Here is a 17,150-nt window from a genome sequence, read left to right on the forward strand (position 1 = left end):
GCTTCAGGAGGGAATTAGGCGGAATTAACTGAATTCATGAAACAAAGTTGACTTGCATTGGTGAAAACTGCTTTAAGTATAGTATTTTTTGAGTATATAATTATTTTGATCTAACTAAACAGCGGACAGAAAAGGACACATCTTAGGCCATATACATGCCAGCACCATTGAGCTTTTCCACAATGTATACATATTTTGACTAATGAATACATTTTTATTTGTCCATTGAAACATAAGAGTATTCAAACATTTCAAAATAAGGTAATCATTTATAGTGTCTATAGTGATTTTAGCTCCAGATCTGTTAGTTTGTAATACTCTTTTAAAGTGTTGGAAGTACTAACTCTTTTCCTACAATATTAAACATAAACAATCTTGCTAATAATACTATGGGCTGCTCAGATGTTTACAGAAGTGTTTACAGAAGTGTAAGTAGTTCTTTCTTTTGGAGAATGAATTTGACCATTTTTGACATTTTGTTTGCCATTGTCTCAAAGCCAAATAATAAGTATGCCTGTTGCTTTAACCCCATTCCATACAATGTCTCAAATAAATATTTTAGTAAATTACTCTGAGTAAAGAAGCATTAAAAAAATCCACTATTTTACCTAACCTTATTTCATCACCCATACACACTGCAAAAATTTTTAAATGTAAGTGCATTTCATATTCCACGAATAAGTTATTTTAAATGCACTTTATATCACTCAATCATTTCAATAAAATTCCTTTCTGTAAAATAAATGAGTTTTAATCATATTTTTAAAAAATATTAAAGTATTGCTTAATTAAAAATTAGGGTGGAAAAAAACATCTTTCTCTAGTAGAAATAATTCCAACAAATATACCTATGTAGCAAAATACAGTGGGTGAGGAAGGCATTTTCTCACAAAGAAATAGAAAACAATAATAAAGAAATTGGGAACTTATTATAAAAAGGATAGCCTATGGGTTGAACTCAGGTGTAAGTATGTGTATTCTCTCAAATTAAAAACTGACATAGTATCTTTCTTCTTACGGAAGAAAGATGAAGAAGAATGAAGTCAGATGAGGGTAAAAATCCCATGAAAAGCCAAAGAATTCATGGCTGTTTCTTTCATTCCTACCAATTCTTTTGAGAGTGAGAAGGTAGCTCTGATTAAAACGCTTCAGCAAAAGCTAAGTCTCTTTCTTAAATTTATTTATAAACCCTTTAGTGTATGAAAAAAAAGATTTAATCATAAGGTAGATTCCAGTATGGACTCCTCAGCCCTTGCGAAGTGGGGGAGGGGGAGATTTAAATTTAACTATATGACACAAATGTTTGCAACTTTCGGAAACAAGGATAGTTCAGCTTTCCAGTGGAAGCTCCGCTCTGCCCAGTTTCCACGCTCCATGGAGGGTGTTCTGCCATTGTTTCTGAGTCTTCATGGAATGATTTTTGACCTTTGTTTCAGCCTTTGAAATCCATGGAGCAGAATGGGCCAGGACTGGAGTACAAAGTTAGTTGGAAACCCCAAGGAGCCCCCGAAGAGTGGGAAGAAGAGATGGTTACAAACCACACGCTGCGGGTGATGACACCAACTGTGTATGCTCCCTACGATGTCCAGGTCCAAGCCATCAACCAGCTGGGGTCTGGGCCAGAGCCTCAGACAGTGACTCTCTATTCTGGAGAAGACTGTAAGTGATGAATTAGAATCCTCAAGTACATTGCATTGGTGTCCCTAAACATTTTTTAAGGAAAGAAATGTTGAGCACAAAGAAGAGGATACTAGCTGTAAGGCAATGGAAATAGACAAGGCTTTTGCACCTGCAGGCTGAGTGATTGCAAGCCAGTTATTCATGAGAGGGCTAAAAAAGGACTTGGAAAGTTTTCATCTGATTCAGTACCCCAGGAAAGATGTTTCTGCTTTGAAAATCACCTATGTGGCTTCATGAGTACATGCAGTTAAGCAACAGACCTGTCTTGAGATTTTTCAAGGTTTCCTACAAGATGTTCTACCAGCCACCTGCATCTGTGCCTTGGGCTTTCTGTGGGTCTGTAGTCTGACCTGCACCAATGAGATACAGACCCAGATTTCCATAGACAATGGCACATAGGTATGCTCTGAAGTGCTGATAACAGGACTATGATATTAAATATGCAGAGCAAAGGAAGTGCTGCAGTTTCATTGTTGGTTAATGTAGACACTATAATTTGTATCTCTCAACATTGGAAGGTTTTTTCCTCATTCTTCCAGTAGCCACATGAATATTTTGATCTAAAAATACAATAGGTAAAGAATGAGAAAGAATGCCTTTTTCCCTCTGCTGTCCAAATTCATCTATTCAAGTACGAACACACAGAAATCTCCCTCGTGACCATTTGTTTGGATGACCGTGGGTTTGGCTAATTCCTCTGTAGTCATCTGTAAAATGTGACAATAATCACCATGTCGTATGGTTCTTTTAAAGATTAGGTGAACCAAAACAGGTGTAGTGGAATGGCATGTATGCTTGATTAATGACAACTTTTTTTATTAGTAGTAAACAATATTCCCCACTAACATTCACACTGTGAGGTAGATCATTTGCTTCCAAATGACAAGATGTTCACCAAAGAATATTTCACTTGCCATTTTTATTTTTTAATTGTGTGTGTGTGTGTGCACACATGTGCTAGACCTGGGACTTAAACTCAGAGCCTGGGTGCTGAGTTTTTGTGCTCAAGATTAGTGCTCTACAACTTTTAGTTACAGTGTCATTTCCGGATTTCTTAGTAGTTAATTGGAGATGTGTCAAAGACCTTTCTACTTGGTCTGGCTTTGAATTGCAAACCTCAGATAACAGCTTCCCGAATAGCAAGGATTATAGACATGAGCCACTGACGCCTGGATTAATTACACTTTTTTCTCTTTAAGTAATTTTTACAAAGGTGTATACCAGCCAACAAATCAGTTTCTAACCTAACAATGCATTTTGATCAATATCTCTCTTTCTTCACTAGTTTTTTCTCCTGGTAGCCCCACTGTCCTCTTCTCCTAGCAATCCATGTGGCTGAGAAAGTTTCTGCCAGGAAACATTTTCTGGTTCACCAGCGTGAAACTGATTCAACATTATAACAGTCATCTCTGGAAGAGGACTATGCCAATCAGGTTTGGTGGTGGATGGAAGCTCATCAGTGTTTAATGTCTTATCAGATCCTGACACAGCTCCAGTGATCCATAGTGTGGACATCATAAATAGCACCTTAGTCAAAGTGGAATGGTCAACAATTCCAAAGGACAGAGTGCATGGACGTCTGAAAGGATACCAGGTTGGTTTTTATCTGTTTTCTTATTTTATTTTGACTTGGTGCTATTGAATTTGTATGTTTCCTCTGATTTCAGAAACTAAGAGAGGACATCCACCCACCACACCCTGGTCACCAGGTTCAACGGTTCATATTTTCACTGCAGGTCAATTGGTGGAAAACCAGAAATCTATTGGATGGAAGGACACATCCCAAAGAAGTGAACATTCTGAGATTTTCAGGACAAAGAAACTATGGAATGGTTCCTTCCCTCGATGCTTTTAGTGAATTTCACTTGACAGTCTTAGCCTTTAACTCCAAAGGACCTGGTCCAGAAAGTGAGCCTTACACATTTCAAACACCAGAAGGAGGTGAGAGGAAAAAACAAATGAAGACTAACGCCTAGCATGCCTATATTTCTGTCCTCATTAAGAATTAATATGAACTTTGTAGTAGTTAACTTCTTCATTTCTATAAAATTTAAATTGATGGCACATTGTGGTATGGATTTTAGGAATAGAACAGTTCACTTGAATATTCATTCGTGGTCTTGTGTTTTCTAGTACCTGAACAGCCATCTTTTCTCAAGGTCATTAAAGTTGATAAAGACACTGTCACCTTATTCTGGGGATTACCTAAGAAGCTAAATGGAAATCTAACCGGCTACCTATTACAGTATCAGATTAGTAAGTAGATTTGAATTGGGATCAATGTACTAATAACTCAGTTTTTGATGGAATATTTGGCTTGCTATTTTCTTGATACAATGATGACCTAAGTCATAGTTGTATGCTGCCATACCTCTCTACAGCAAAGGAGATCTGTCAATGAGCTTGCAGGAAATGATCACTTATAGAATTGTTTTGCTCAGTGATACTCTATTGAAACATCACCACATTCACTATTTATCTATTATCCAGAACTGTTTGATCTAGAGTGGCAAACTTGAGTTTTGTCAGAGAAGGTACAGGGTCCTCAGAGTTGACAGCCTGGTCGTGGTAGAAAGGTTTGTTGACTGGTACTCCAGAAGTAAAACCAGGATTCCAACAGATGCCAGGAAATATGTGTTTGCTACTACTTATAAGCCTTGAGAAACACAGAGCAGAGCAGAATTAACAACATAATTGAGAGTCAAAGTAGTGTGGCTTCCTCTCTAAGATCCTCTTCTACATCACATATGGAGTCCAGCCTCAAGACTAAATATACTCATGTAGAATCCCCTATTAGTAGCCTGCTGGTTCTAGCAGATAATATTAAGAAGACAACAGAGTTGTCTTTGCACCATTACTCAGGATAATCTGTCCACATGTTTCAGTTTAAACACATTCAGATCATATTTAAAATCACTAACTCCAAGTCTTCAAAATTACTTATCATCTCAAAATGGAAATTAGTGAGCCTAAACCATAGAACACGGTATTAACCAAAGAAACATAAAAATGTTAGATGTTGAGGACATAGAGCCAAGACTGCTAGAAAGAATCAGACCACCTCACTTGCCAAAGCCAACCCTGTTCAGACCCTCTGGCATCATGGAAGAGCTTCTGCAATTAACTCATGCCCTAGTTCTGACTAATTCCCATGGCTTCTGCTCTGAGAGCAAAGTCTGTTTATCTAGATATGGGCAAAACTCCCAAGGAGATAGCATTTGAGGGTTTCAATCCTGGCTGTGTGGCAGGCTCTTCCTGTTACTTCATGAAAAGAAGCAAGCTGCAAGATAACACTAATGAAGACCCACTGAGTCCCTGCTTCATATGGATGGAGGAATGAAAGCAATAGATGACACACATTAGAGCCCCATAATGAACAGGATCATGTATGGATTCAAATCCACCTGCATTTACTGGGCTGTCACACCACATTCTACCATGGATCCGTTTAAAAAAATAATATTGCCAGAACTGAACAAAAATCGGAAGAGTTTTGAACTGTTTGGTAAAAATGTGTCTTATTCTTAATAATAAGAAACTCAACATCATTTCAATCCCAATCCTTGTAGTAATCTGTAAGTAAGATTTAAAGTTAAAAAAGAACAAAGTTCTTAAAAATAGGGGGGAAATGGAATATTAAGAATAATAGTAATTGTTAGTTTATTCCTTCATAGGTTCATTTTAAAATAAAATATATATTTTTGTCTATTAAGTGCTTGAGATGGTTTAAGTAGTTTGTCTTTTATTGCTATTTGTACTACATTGCTCTCTATGTTAAGTATATATCTATGCATCATAGATATCCTATCTATAATATATATCTATGTATATATTTTATCTATTTATTGCCTATCTATCTATCTATCTATCTATCTATCTATCTATCTATCTATCTATCTATCTATCTATCTATCTATCTATCTATCTATCTATCCACCTTTCCCAGAAAATGCAAAGCCTGGAGTTGAATCCCCAATCCCACAAAAAAAGGAGGAAAATAATACTTATATACCATAAGTAAAAATTAAAACAAAACACACTGTAACTTTAATGGTTAAGTAACATGAAATTTGAGACATTGTCCATGTTTCTTTCTTTAGTAAATGACACCTATGACATTGGAGAGTTGAATGAGATCAACATTACCGGCCCATCAAAAGCCAGCTGGCATCTGTCAAACCTTAGCGCAGCCACCAAGTACAAGTTCTACCTGAGAGCTTGCACTTCTAAGGGCTGTGGAAAGCCAGTCACAGAGGAGGGCGCGACCTTAGGAGAAGGGAGTAAGTACCAGGGGCCTTTGTGTGTCATGGCTTCTTAAAGCACTGTCCTGACAGGGAGACACCTTGCTCTTCATTGTAAACTACAAGGGACTGTGATCCTAATCTGTCTGACCACCACAGACATAGAATCAAAACCTATTGCATGTCCTTTTAAAGCTCATACTTGCCTCATGTGATGGATTTCCAAACCACAGCCATCCAACAAACCACAGTTTCCTGTAGACAGGGCCAGGACCCATAATCCCTCTTTAATTAAAATATGGGGACCCAAGGTGATCAAATTGTTCATGAGGTGTTAGTAGAGAGAGATTTCTCTTTGGGAAATGTGTCCATAAAGAAAAGCATCTGCCTTTTTTCCTTGGAAGGTATGCTTCCATGCAGAATCTGATATACTACATCCTACTTTTGTGCCTTAATACAGAGGTACAGGGATGCATATGTTAATTTTATTGTATTGTCTGGTGATGTGTTTCAAACCACTAAGTTAAAAAATGACTGAGTGATCTATAGTTTCATTGTAATACTTCCCCTAATCCAATCATACTTTCTATTTGTTCCTACCCTATCACATTTCTCTTCAGAAATTATTTCTCCAATTATGATTTAGCAGTTCTTGTTAAGCTTTCTGTGATAGCCATAGGACATCATTGGAAATAAGAAAGTAGAGTAATATTGTAAAATAGATTAGAAAAACTGACTTACACTGTATTCAGAAGGTGCTTTATGGCATGACAGCTCCTTTGTCCAACTACTTAAAAGAGAAAAGAAAGTGGGATTGTGAATGATTCACGCTGGTCAGACATGAGAGGATTTGAGAGAGAAGCGATATCTAGAAAGTAGTGAATGAAATTAAATTGTCATTTATTAAAGCTATTTCTTATAATAGACTCAATTTGTGAACCACTAAGTCAGTGTGCTTGGGTGTTAAATAGTTCTCCTTCCCCTTTATAGTCAATTTTTCCTCCTCTGTCTGGATAAAAAAAAGCATTCTTGTTCTTTCCAAGCTTCTTTAATATTTAAATTCCCTTATATGTAAAGAGTATATATTTTCAAATGATACCCCTAAACTCCTACGGCTTATTACCAAGGATGGATCAAGTAACAAATGTAACTGAAAAATTCACTCTTCACAAATGATAGGCATATCCTATTCTGTTTAAGAGTATTGAAGGAAAATATTCATGAGATTACTTACAGAGGTTACATGTTCTACCCTGTATGTTGAAAATTTTCATCTTGGTGGCATTCACATTTGACAAAATGATTTTATGGAGGATGGCGATAATGTGTGTTTTTGATGTGTAATGTGTGTGTGTACACACGTGTGTGTGTGTGTGTGTGTGTGTGTGTGTGTGTGTATGCACATGCAAGCATGTGCGCTGTGACCAGAGCTTGAACTCAGGGCCTAGGCCTGGTCCTGTCTCTTGAGCCTTTGTGCTTGTGGCTAGTACTCTATACTCTACCACTTTGAACCGCAGCCACAGTGCCACGAACAGCATTTTGGTGGCTGACTGAAGATAAGAATCTCATAGACTTGTGGGCCAGGGCTGACTTGGAACAGCTATCCTTAGATCTCAGCCTTCTAAGTAGCTGGGATTACAGGAGTGAGCCAGCTTTTGGTTTTTCTATAACCCCTGTCACATTTCTGCCAGCTAAAGCTATAACTGGTGAGTTTGTATGTCTCCAAGCAGATTTCTTCCTTCTCCTATGTGGACCTCATTAACATACTCCCTAATCGTGCTCATGTTCTTTTTCAGATCTGTGTTTTCACTCTTCCAGTGGCTTTCCCTCCTTTCCCAGTTGACAATGATGTCTCCTCTGTCAGCATGCTTTGCCATGTTTATGAGATAAACATTGTCATATCTCGTCCACCTGGATTTCAACATGGTCTTTGAAAATTAGATATATTTCCACAAAGGAGATACCTTTTGATTTAGCTAAACATCCTAAAAGTGATAACTTTGGTTAAATGGCAGACTACATCTGCATATTTTCCCTCTTCTTCCTCTGGCTGGAGAGTATATTTTAAGCACAGTTGCACAGCATGAGATTTAACAGGCATGCACTTTTGTTCGTGTGTGTGTGTGTGTGTGTGTGTGTGTGTGTGTGTGTATGTGTGTGTGTGTGTGTGTGTGTCTGTGTGTGTGTGTCTGTGTGTCTGTGTGAAGGTTTTCTGGTTGTCACTTCAGGTTTCTGGACACACAACCTAATAGGGAAAGGAAGGAGTCAAAGAGAAGTGTGTTTGTGTATTGTCTATGATTGAATAAGTCACTCACTTTTCTCTATTTTCCCCAAACTTGCACTGCCTAACATACTAATATTTCTGGTTTTTCAAGGCCAAAATCAATTGCATTCTATATTCAGTGAATCTTCAAAGCATTACTCAGCTCTTAAAATGGCCTTCTTTCCTTTCATGGTGTCGTTCTAATAACACCATCTTGTTATTCAGTGACTATATATTCAGTTTTTACTCTGTGGTAAAAAATTAAAACCAAATATTGATATGTAACCTGCCCACTTAAAAGTATACAAGCCCTTCCATTCTCATTATGGACTGTATTTTATTTCATGTATAGGTTGTGATCATTTTCTGATTCACTATTACTATATTGAATTTATTTCTAGCAAAACCAGACACTAAGTGCAGAAAGATACTTGGTTACAAGATTTTAAAAAATGCATCTTTAATTATGCTTAACCCTTTCATCTGTTTCTGTAAGATTTTACTATTAATACATTGGCATTTTAATAGTCCTTTTTGGAAAAGTATTCATTTCTCGCACTAATTTCCACATGTCTGTGAAACCATTCCATTTCAGTGTGCCTATAAACCTGCATCTTAGGTAGCTTAAGTTTGTATAATTTCAAATATTTAATATATGACCAAATTATGATCCTTTTCCATCAATATATTTGGAGAAAAGGCAAAAATTATATGTAAATGTATTTATTTAATATGGAATTATGCCAAATATATCATTGATTAATATCATAATATCATGAACACAAAGCCAAAACACAGTTTACTCCACTAGGCCCATGGAAATCCAAATTACATGAAGTTATATTATATAGATTTCTCAAGGCTATAAATGGTTTTTGAGCCACTTACAGAAGTAGGCAGATTTATAGTTCCATCCTATCAACAAACACATCATCTTAAACAACCATGAATTTACATCACCTCATTTTCTCATTTTAAGTTCAGTTTTTTTAAAAAAAGAAAGTCTTAAAATGTTAATTTTCTTGAAAGTCCAAGAAATATTTAAGGAAAAACAATGCTAATGTGGAATTTCATTTTTACCATCTCGAATAACAATAATATATATTTACCTTTCATATCCTGCCTGTCCATGATTACAATTCACTTGATTTAACTGTGTACCTTTCTTAGGTAAAGGTATCAGGAAGATATCAGAAGGAGTAAATCCTACTCAAAAGATTCACCCAATAGAGGTACTTGAGCCTGGAGCAGAACATATAGTTCGCCTAATGACTAAGAATTGGGGTGATAACGATAGCATTTTCCAAGATGTAATTGAGACAAGAGGGAGAGGTGAGAAATGAGATTCTCTTTGGGGTAGTCTTAGCTGATACACCTGTGTCCTGTGGATTAACTGTACTATACATTCCATGTTCAAGTCAAAACACAGAGGGCGTCAAATAAACAAGTCACAATTTCCATTTACATGGGAATAGCATTTCAAAATTCTCATCATGCAAATCTTTGACAATAGGCCAAGTTCTCTCTTACTGTTTTTTTTTTAACCAGAGTAATCACTAAAACAACATCATCTGCTAATTGGCATCTGTTAATAACACACACTAAACAGAGAAGAAAAATAAATCAAAAAGCCACAGAATGGCTGTGGCGATCTGCTTGTAACTCAGGCAGCCTATGCTTTTCCTTGCTTCCTATTGCTTTAGCATTTAACATCTGCCTTCGCTGCCTTCCTCATGTCTGTTCTCAGAAGCAAAGGCAAGTAGGGTCCTTCATTACCAAGGAGGGGGGCACTCACTAGTGGTCCCCCAATGGAATGGCCTTAATGACCTTTTTTTTTCTGAGATCATTCAAAACCCAAACCTAAACCATGGAATTGGATATTTTGTTGATTTTTAAATGTCTGATTTTTCCTAGAAGTGACATAAAAACTCTAAATAGTTTTTAGAGTTCAAGGGTGTGACATCTCTTTATTCTACAGAATATGCCGGGTTGTATGAAGACATCTCTACTCAAGGCTGGTTTATTGGACTGATGTGTGCGATTGCTCTTCTCACACTAATATTGTTAACTGTTTGTTTTGTGAAGAGGAACCGAGGTGGAAAATACTCAGGTAAATTCTTCCCACTGTGATTTTTGGCTTATTAAATTGTGTTTTCTGGGAGCAACCTTCAGAGACTTTTTAATTTTTTAAATTATAAATGTAAGTCAGGTTTATATATCCATGTATAGATACATAAATTAAATTAACTAATCTAAAAGTAGAGGGAGGACCTATGTTACTTCTAAGTAATGATTTGCTTTCTAGTTTCTGATGATTAAGACAGGGTTGTCAGAACTCATGATACTATTCAAGATTCTATGTTCCATCAATAAAATAGAAGAGATACTGAAAAGTCATCTTACTTACCAAATTATACATGTTTTTATATCCTCAGAGGAAAGGTGCTATCCATAGCACATCTCTGTATATACATGGTCTAGATTTTTATTTGTCAGTTGTGGGGCTTGAACTCAGTACTTGGCCACTGTCCCTGAGCTCTTTTGCTCAAGGCTAGCTCTCTTACCAACTTGAGCCACAGCTCCATTTCCAGTTTTTGACTGGTTAATTGAAGATAAGAATCTGATGGGGACTTTTCTGTCCTGGATGGCTTTGAACCGTGATCTTCAGATCTCAGCCTCCTGAGTAGCAAGGATCCTGTGCCTGGCATGATCTGGCTATTTTGTACTAGAACATTCTAACACCACTGGCTCCACTTGTCAGCTTTGTTTCTGACACTGTATTTCTTATTAGCGTGACTTGAAATGTGTATTCTACCATCTTAAATTGACAATACACTAAATATGAATAAAAGCCATGACAGGCAAACACGTAATATTTGCCTTTACATGAAATTCATGCAAATATATTATTGTCTTTCCCACATTTATAGTTTTGAATGTTGTTAAGATTATTGGCTTCATATCTATATGTTTTTGTATAAGATGATATTCAGATTACTGCTCAGGAATTCATCCACAAAGTACTTATCAAGAGTCTATCATGTGTATATAGAACCATCAAGACATGATTTGCAAGTTCTTGTAAAATTGCATGGATGGGCCTGGTGGCATGAGCCTATGATTCTAGCATGGGTTCAAATACAACCTTAGCTGCATAGTGAGTTCAGGGACAGCCTGGATTATGTAGAACCAAATGATGGTTTTATTTTTGTTTGTTTGCTTACGTTGGTTGGATGTCAGAGGCCTACAAGGGGCCTTCAAAAGATTTGGATATTGAAATTAATTAGTAGCATTTTGTCTTCACAGAGAAACCAAAGCCGGCATCTTCCTGTGAGGCTCAATGCCTTGCAATGTTGAGGACACCTTCCTTGGGTTGGGTTTCAACAGACACGTAACTCATGTGTTGTAGATATAGCCACAGAGAAACTAAGACCACTGGTCTCAAATCATTTGGAGCAATGCTGTTTTCTTCACAATGGCTTCAAACCATCTTTGCCTTACTATCTTTCTGCTTTCTTTGATTCATGCTTAGTGAAAGAAAAGGAGGATTTGCACCCAGATCCAGAAATTCAGTCAGCAAAAGATGAAACTTTTGGGGAATACAGGTAAACCCATGTATCATTTTAAAATACATTGAAACACATTGAGCAAGTTTTTGAAATGGACAAAAATACTTACTTTATAATGATAGTTACAAAAAATACATTTTAATGTCTTTGTCATGAGTATTTTGTTGTCAGGAAGGGTGGAGTATGCCTGAAATCCCAGCAGGAGGATCTTGAGCTCAAAAGAGCCTGAATCACAGAGCCAGGCTTTGTTTCAGAAAAACACCACCACCACCACCACCACAACTATCACCACCGACAACAACATTACACATGAGCAAAAACTAGCTTTCATTCTAAACAAATTTACTTATAAAGTGACTTAATACATCTTTACTAATGTGGCTTTAAATTCCTCCCCAACTAAAGGGAAAGAAGTTAAAAACAATCTACACGTATTATTTGTACCTTTTCAAATTTGATTCTTTTTTAAAAAATTTATAAATCATTTTAGCTATCAAAAATAACTCTAGCCAGTAATTATTTTAAAAATGCATTCCTCATAGAGCTTTGGCGTTGGGTGAGTAATGAACAAAACCATGAATGAATTGTAGACCTTTGTAAATTATGCTCATTCATAGTCAATCATCAGTTGTCTCAGATACCTAATAGCTTCACACAGAAAGCATTTTCTCCAGCCTGTTCTTTCTGTGTGCCCTTGGGCTCAGAGTTTCTCAACACCTTGAAGCTGGGCTACCAAACACCCACACACAACTCCTAATCTCAACCGGAAGATGACATGCATGAATAACAGGAAATCATTTCTCCCTTATTCATAGTGACATGCATCCTTGGCTTCTTCAACATGTAATGGTGGATGTATCACTGTGGCTTTCTGTCTCTTCTTCTGGGCCAGTGTGGATGCCTGAAAAGTAATAGACTCTGTTCGTGCATAGGAGTGAGTCTGGTGGAATTTCAGATAGTTGGAATTGGGGTATTTTTAAGGCTTATTTTTGTTTTTGTTGTCTAGTGACAGTGACGAGAAGCCTTTGAAAGGAAGCCTCCGGTCCCTCACTAGAGACATGCAGGCCACAGGAAGTGCTGACAGTTTGGTGGAGTATGGAGAGGGCGATCATGGTCTGTTCAATGAAGATGGATCCTTCATTGGTGCTTATGCTACATCGAAGGAGAAAGGATCTGTCGAAAGCAATGGAAGTTCCACCGCTACGTTTCCACTCCGGGCATAAACACCACACACACACACACACACACACACACACACACACACACACACACACACACACACACACACACTCACTCACTCACACACACACACACACACACACACACACACACACACACACACACACACACACACACACACACACACGCACTCCATTTCTGGCTCACCCCAAACCTTCCATGTTTATCTGGTCAAGGAAGCAAGAACTTTTATGTAGGAGTAGAAAGATGTGGGTAGATTGCATCTTGAATGCAAAACCTTCAACTGTGTTAAGAAATATAGCACTGCCCTCAAACAAACAAAAATCAAATGTAAACACTCTGGGCCTAGGTTTTCTTTTTATCTCCATTTTCAGGTGCTCAAAATGCAGAACACAAAATAAATCCTGTACTTAGATTCACCTCGACTGAACCCAAAGTGACCATTCAATGTTCTCCCTATCTGCCTGAATGTCCCTTTCAGTGTGTTTGCCTAGATGTTGATATTTTGTGAGTTTATCTGTGTGCACATTTGAATTCAGTCTCCATGAACTGTCTCAGTGGATTTGCTTCACCACAGGTTAAAGGATCAAAAAATACACTGGTTATTTAAAATGTAAAAAGGAATATGAATATGTTATTAAAACCACTCGTTGAATATATAGAGTCTAAATTTATTATGTAAAATTTTGAAAGTAAAAGTCTTAGGTGAAGAGTTGACTAGTATTTATTGAGCTCCTATTTTTCCAGAGATGGTCAGATTTCCAATGAGTTACCAATTTCAACCTAAGATCATTTTCATTAATTGTATTTTATCAGTTCTGACATTCACAGGCATCTATGTATTGTGTTTCGTATCTGGACTAACCTAAGCTACAAAGGGAGCAGTAGTGAAAAATTTATTTTATGAACAGGCATGACATATCTATGCTCTGGATTTCTGTTTAATATCTGTATTTCTAAGTTGATTGTTTCTTTTTTATCTTGTATTCATATGAGGGTATGTCCTCATGCAATTTGCAAATGCATTGTATATATTATGTTAATATTTACATAATTAAAATATAGTGTTTTATTTTGAAGGGAGAACAAAACATGAATAGGCAATGCTGTACAGGTAGAATATAATATGTTGTCATTTTTATCATTCCAAGGCTACAGCCAATAACAAGAGATTCTGAAAGTGAAGGCTTTGTATAAAGCATTTAGATTCTGTTCTTATGAAACTTTCTTTCAAACAATTTCAAAATAATATATATATAAATACTGAGGGAAATGTTTTCATATTTTTCAAACTAAGTTTTTGTTGTTGTGTATACATTTACCCTAGACATCAATAAAAAAACCTATTGACAGTAGAATTTCCTATACATGTTTGTCTATATCAGATTTTAAATGTATTTATGGTGAGATTATTATTTTTTTCTTTCTGTCAAAATTAGTATAAATTCAGAGAGTTTATTTCCTGGCATGCAGGCTACTGGTCTTTGGAAATGGTAGAGAAAAATGTTTTAGCAATGGACTATGCATACATATCAGTAAAATGTAGGGTTTAATTTCCTCTTTTATAGAAATACATTTTCTCCTCACCCTGAAATTATTAACTATGTTTAAATGAAGTTGAACCACAGAGTTTTCCTTTATTTTCTAAGCTGTCATTATTGATGTATGCTGTTAAATCCTCAGTGTTGATTTATGTTACCCATAATATTTCTTATGGACCAAAATTAGGGGCATTTATGATGACTGAGCAGTGCACTAAATCACACATAGTATCGAATTGTCCTTTATAACCTCATTTGTCCTTCAAAACATGTAGTCATGATGTAGTCAGTATGTATTATTTAAGTTCTTTTTTTTTCATTAGCTCAGATTTTGGCCATACTCCTGAAAGGAAATCATCAATGGAGGGAAGTATCCTTGATCCTCCATCCTGTGTAAAACAGGGTCCACACATCTACTGGTGGAACTTGAGCTCTATCCCCATCTGATTTCTAAGGGTACGACTTTTCTGGATAAGAGTCATTATGTATTGACTTATCCTGGAGGAACTCGTGGTGTTCAGCTACTGAGCAGATGAAGGTTGGGACTTTCAGGTTTCAATTGTGCTATTTATTTCTTCATCATTAGCAAAAAAAAAATGTAGTTTTCAGTGGGTCACACAAATTAGAAATCAGTCAGAAGTTAGCACAAATATTGGAATGTTTACTCTTAGGATTCGTTGCTTACATTTCACTTTTTGATAAATAAGGACTTTCCTAATCTTGTTTTCAGAATTGGTCCACATTTACAGACTTGCAAAATGAGATTGGATTATGGTTACCAATTGCTTTTATTCTTTGGTTTCCTTTCCTCCATACCTCTAGCTTCTGCTGGAAATCTTCAGCACAGAGGGATAAAAGGACCATGATTTTCTGATGATAGTTAGAAAATAACATGATTCATATGTTTCAGGTACTACAGTATGTCTTAAAAATTTTTTTTAAATCCATGTAGGTAAATAAAACTCCATGCTATTAGTTTCTCTCAGAAGGTGAGAGGCAGAGTCTGTGATGTGTAATGTGGGTCATCAATGGGTGATAATTGCTTGTGAAAATCTCCACTGAGGAATAAGGCAGTAGGCATGCAGAACTCTGCTTAATTGGCTTACAAGTATTCTGTTAGTCTACTGCAATATATATCAATGTAATGGATTGTATAGAATCTCAAGGATTGCCAAAGGGGAACTATCCAAGCATCAGGAAAATCCATGTTCTCTTCCTTCTTCCAGCACCTGATTCTGCACATGAACTTTTAAGCAAGTTGTTTAACTCCTTTGCTTCAAACTCTTTCCACTCGTAAGTGCTAATGATAATTTTCACAGGGTCTTCTTTTGTATGAAGTAAAGTTTGCAAATGATAAAAGCTAAGATGCCTTTTAACTTCATAAACCAACCAATGATAACCCAGTGATGTATGGAAAAGTCACACTGTACACACAACAACCCAACTTTTTCCTGTGAGTGCATAAATATATTTTTATAGAAAAATCTACAGAAAATAAATTAAAGCTGCCATTGTTCACCGAACGGTATGATTTGCACATGCCATTGAAAATAACTAATCCGAAGAAAATTAAGCAGGGTCTTTGGTAAACAAAAGGGTTTCCCACTAATCTTGCATGCCTATTTATAAGAAAAATGTGAATTTGGTGGGTTTATTCTATTGGTATAAAGGCATCTGATATTTTCGATGTACCCGTGTTTATAAAAACAAATGTAGAGCACAATGAAAGTATGCTGGGAATCTCAAATAATATTTTTCGTCCTATTTTATACTCATGGAAGAGATAAGCTAAAGAGAGGACAATAATAAGAAACATTGGTGTGTTTTTCTAAGCATTGAAAACATAATTGCCAATTGAAACCCCAGATGTTTACATTCCATTAAGATATAATCCTTGTAACACTTTTCAATTGGTTGTAATGGAATTGGTTTGTAATCTGTGCTAGTATCTATTCTAGTGTTCCTGTAGTAAAATAGGAAGGGTTGAGCCAAAGCTTACATTGATTTGTATCTAAAATGGTTTGATCATCATTAAAAGAGATGATAGGGCAGGTTCACCTGATTATCTTTTGAAAACTTAGATTAATATTCCTGGTAGAACTTTAATTACAATGTGTTTGTGTTGTAGGTGGTGTTTGTATTGTTTATCAATATGTATGGTTCAAAGATATTTTCATTACACATGAAATTCAGCTTTCCAAATAAAAGTTCAACTTCACATACTCCGAAAGAACGTTTGTATTCTTTTCCCTGAATGCCCCATTCTCCTCCACACCTCTTCCTCAATACATTGGGCTTCCTCCTGTGTTACTATCCCTTCTATCCATGACCACAGGCTCTGCTGTGAAGAAATCCAGTTAAAATATCTTTCATCAACTTCAGATACTTAGCAAATTCCTATCTCAAGACTTATTTTTTCTTTTTTGCCAATCCCTGGCCTTGAAATCTGGCTAGGCCTGGGTGCTGCCCTTGAGCTCCTTTTGTTCAAGGTTGGAACTCCATACTTTGAGCTAAAGCACCACTTTCAGCTATTTCTGTGATTAATTAGAGCTAAGAATCTCACAGACTTTCCTGCTTGGTCTGACTTCGAACCAAGATCCTCAGATCTCAGCCTTCTGTGTAGCTAGGATTACAGGCATGAGCCATTGGCACTTGG

The 17,150-nt window shown here is 36.5% G+C and overlaps 1 protein-coding gene across 6 annotated transcripts in view; it reads left to right on the forward strand.

Moving 5' to 3' along the window:
- Chl1 (cell adhesion molecule L1 like) overlaps positions 1-16,711 on the forward strand; it is a 739,723-nt gene extending 723,012 nt beyond the window's left edge. For 5 of the 6 annotated variants that reach the window (XM_070018980.1, XM_070018978.1, XM_070018982.1 and 2 more), the window contains 9 exons: positions 1,437-1,659; positions 3,159-3,274; positions 3,417-3,621; positions 3,814-3,936; positions 5,781-5,960; positions 9,355-9,516; positions 10,163-10,294; positions 11,717-11,789; positions 12,760-16,711. In XM_070018980.1, the coding sequence (XP_069875081.1) occupies positions 1,437-1,659; positions 3,159-3,274; positions 3,417-3,621; positions 3,814-3,936; positions 5,781-5,960; positions 9,355-9,516; positions 10,163-10,294; positions 11,717-11,789; positions 12,760-12,976 (1,431 nt within the window). In that variant the 3' untranslated portion in view covers positions 12,977-16,711. The remainder of the gene's footprint in view (positions 1-1,436; positions 1,660-3,158; positions 3,275-3,416; positions 3,622-3,813; positions 3,937-5,780; positions 5,961-9,354; positions 9,517-10,162; positions 10,295-11,716; positions 11,790-12,759) is intronic. The other variant, XM_070018983.1, reaches the window with a different exon arrangement.
- Positions 16,712-17,150: the final 439 nt, after the last annotated feature.

The sequence above is a fragment of the Dipodomys merriami genome, unplaced genomic scaffold (assembly GCF_024711535.1).
Source record: "Dipodomys merriami isolate MVZ:Mamm:240054 unplaced genomic scaffold, mDipMer1.0.p SCAF_13, whole genome shotgun sequence".
NCBI classification, from domain to species: domain Eukaryota; kingdom Metazoa; phylum Chordata; class Mammalia; order Rodentia; family Heteromyidae; genus Dipodomys; species Dipodomys merriami.